Raw genomic sequence first — 949 nt, 5'->3', positions numbered from 1 at the left:
TATGTGTCAAGCTTTGGAGAATAATACAGTATCTGTTCCACAAGCTCGCTGTTTAGATAATACTAATATTACAATACCATTTTCTCTTATTGGCGATGAAGGTTTTCCACTTAAAAGTTACTTGATGCGACCATTTGCTAAAAAAAATTTGCTGCTATTGAGCAGCAAATGTTCAATTATCGATTATCAAGGGCACGACGAGTAATCGAAAATGCATTCGGTATTCTCGTTGCAAGGTGGAGAATTTTACAAAAGGCTTTAAGTTTAAAATTGGAAACTGCAGAAGTTATAGTACAAGCTGTAACTTGTTTACATAATTATATTATAACCACTGGGTTAAGCAACAATCAATATTTACATGGAGGTATTGCAGATAAAGAAGGTCCTAATGGTGAAGTAATAGCAGGAAATTGGAGAAATTCAGTAAGAAGTAATATGGTTTTGTTGCTTCTTTGGGACGAGTTGGAGCAAACATAGTTGCATCTGCTGCTATAAAACAGCGTGAAATTTTATCTCATTATTTTGTTTCGGACGAAGGAAGCATACTTTGGCAATGGCAATATATTTAATGAATGAATAAAATTGGAAAAGATAAATTTTTATTTTAAATTACAAAATAACACGATTAAGTATTTCAAAAATGTAGAGTATTGTAATCAAGTTATTGGGTATGTGGGAATAAGTTTCCGCCCTTTTTGAAAAGAAAAAGACGTGTTTATTTAAACAAATCTATGTAAGTGAGTTTATTCAAAGTATGCTTTGGAAGCGACAACTTTCTCCCACTTTTCCGGTAATAAACGGATTCCTCGAATGAAAAAATCTGGTTCTTTTGAAGCAATCCATTCATCAAGCCATTTTTTGATATCTTCATAAGAATTGAATCGTTCTCCAGAAAGGGCCGACTGCATGGATTGGAACAAATGGAAATCTGAAGGAGCAATGTCCAGTG

At 33.5% G+C, this 949-nt stretch overlaps 1 protein-coding gene across 1 annotated transcript in view; it reads right to left on the bottom strand.

The window, feature by feature from the left end:
* Positions 1-385: 385 nt before the first annotated feature.
* LOC108761084 (uncharacterized) overlaps positions 386-949 on the bottom strand; it is a 3,124-nt gene continuing 2,560 nt past the window's right edge. The window contains exon 5 of the mRNA XM_018507418.1: positions 386-489. Coding sequence (XP_018362920.1) covers positions 386-489 — 104 coding nt within the window. The remainder of the gene's footprint in view (positions 490-949) is intronic.

Source organism: Trachymyrmex cornetzi, unplaced genomic scaffold (assembly GCF_001594075.2).
Source record: "Trachymyrmex cornetzi isolate Tcor2-1 unplaced genomic scaffold, Tcor1.1 scaffold24, whole genome shotgun sequence".
Taxonomy (NCBI): domain Eukaryota; kingdom Metazoa; phylum Arthropoda; class Insecta; order Hymenoptera; family Formicidae; genus Trachymyrmex; species Trachymyrmex cornetzi.
This window is presented reverse-complemented; position numbering and strand designations above follow the sequence as displayed.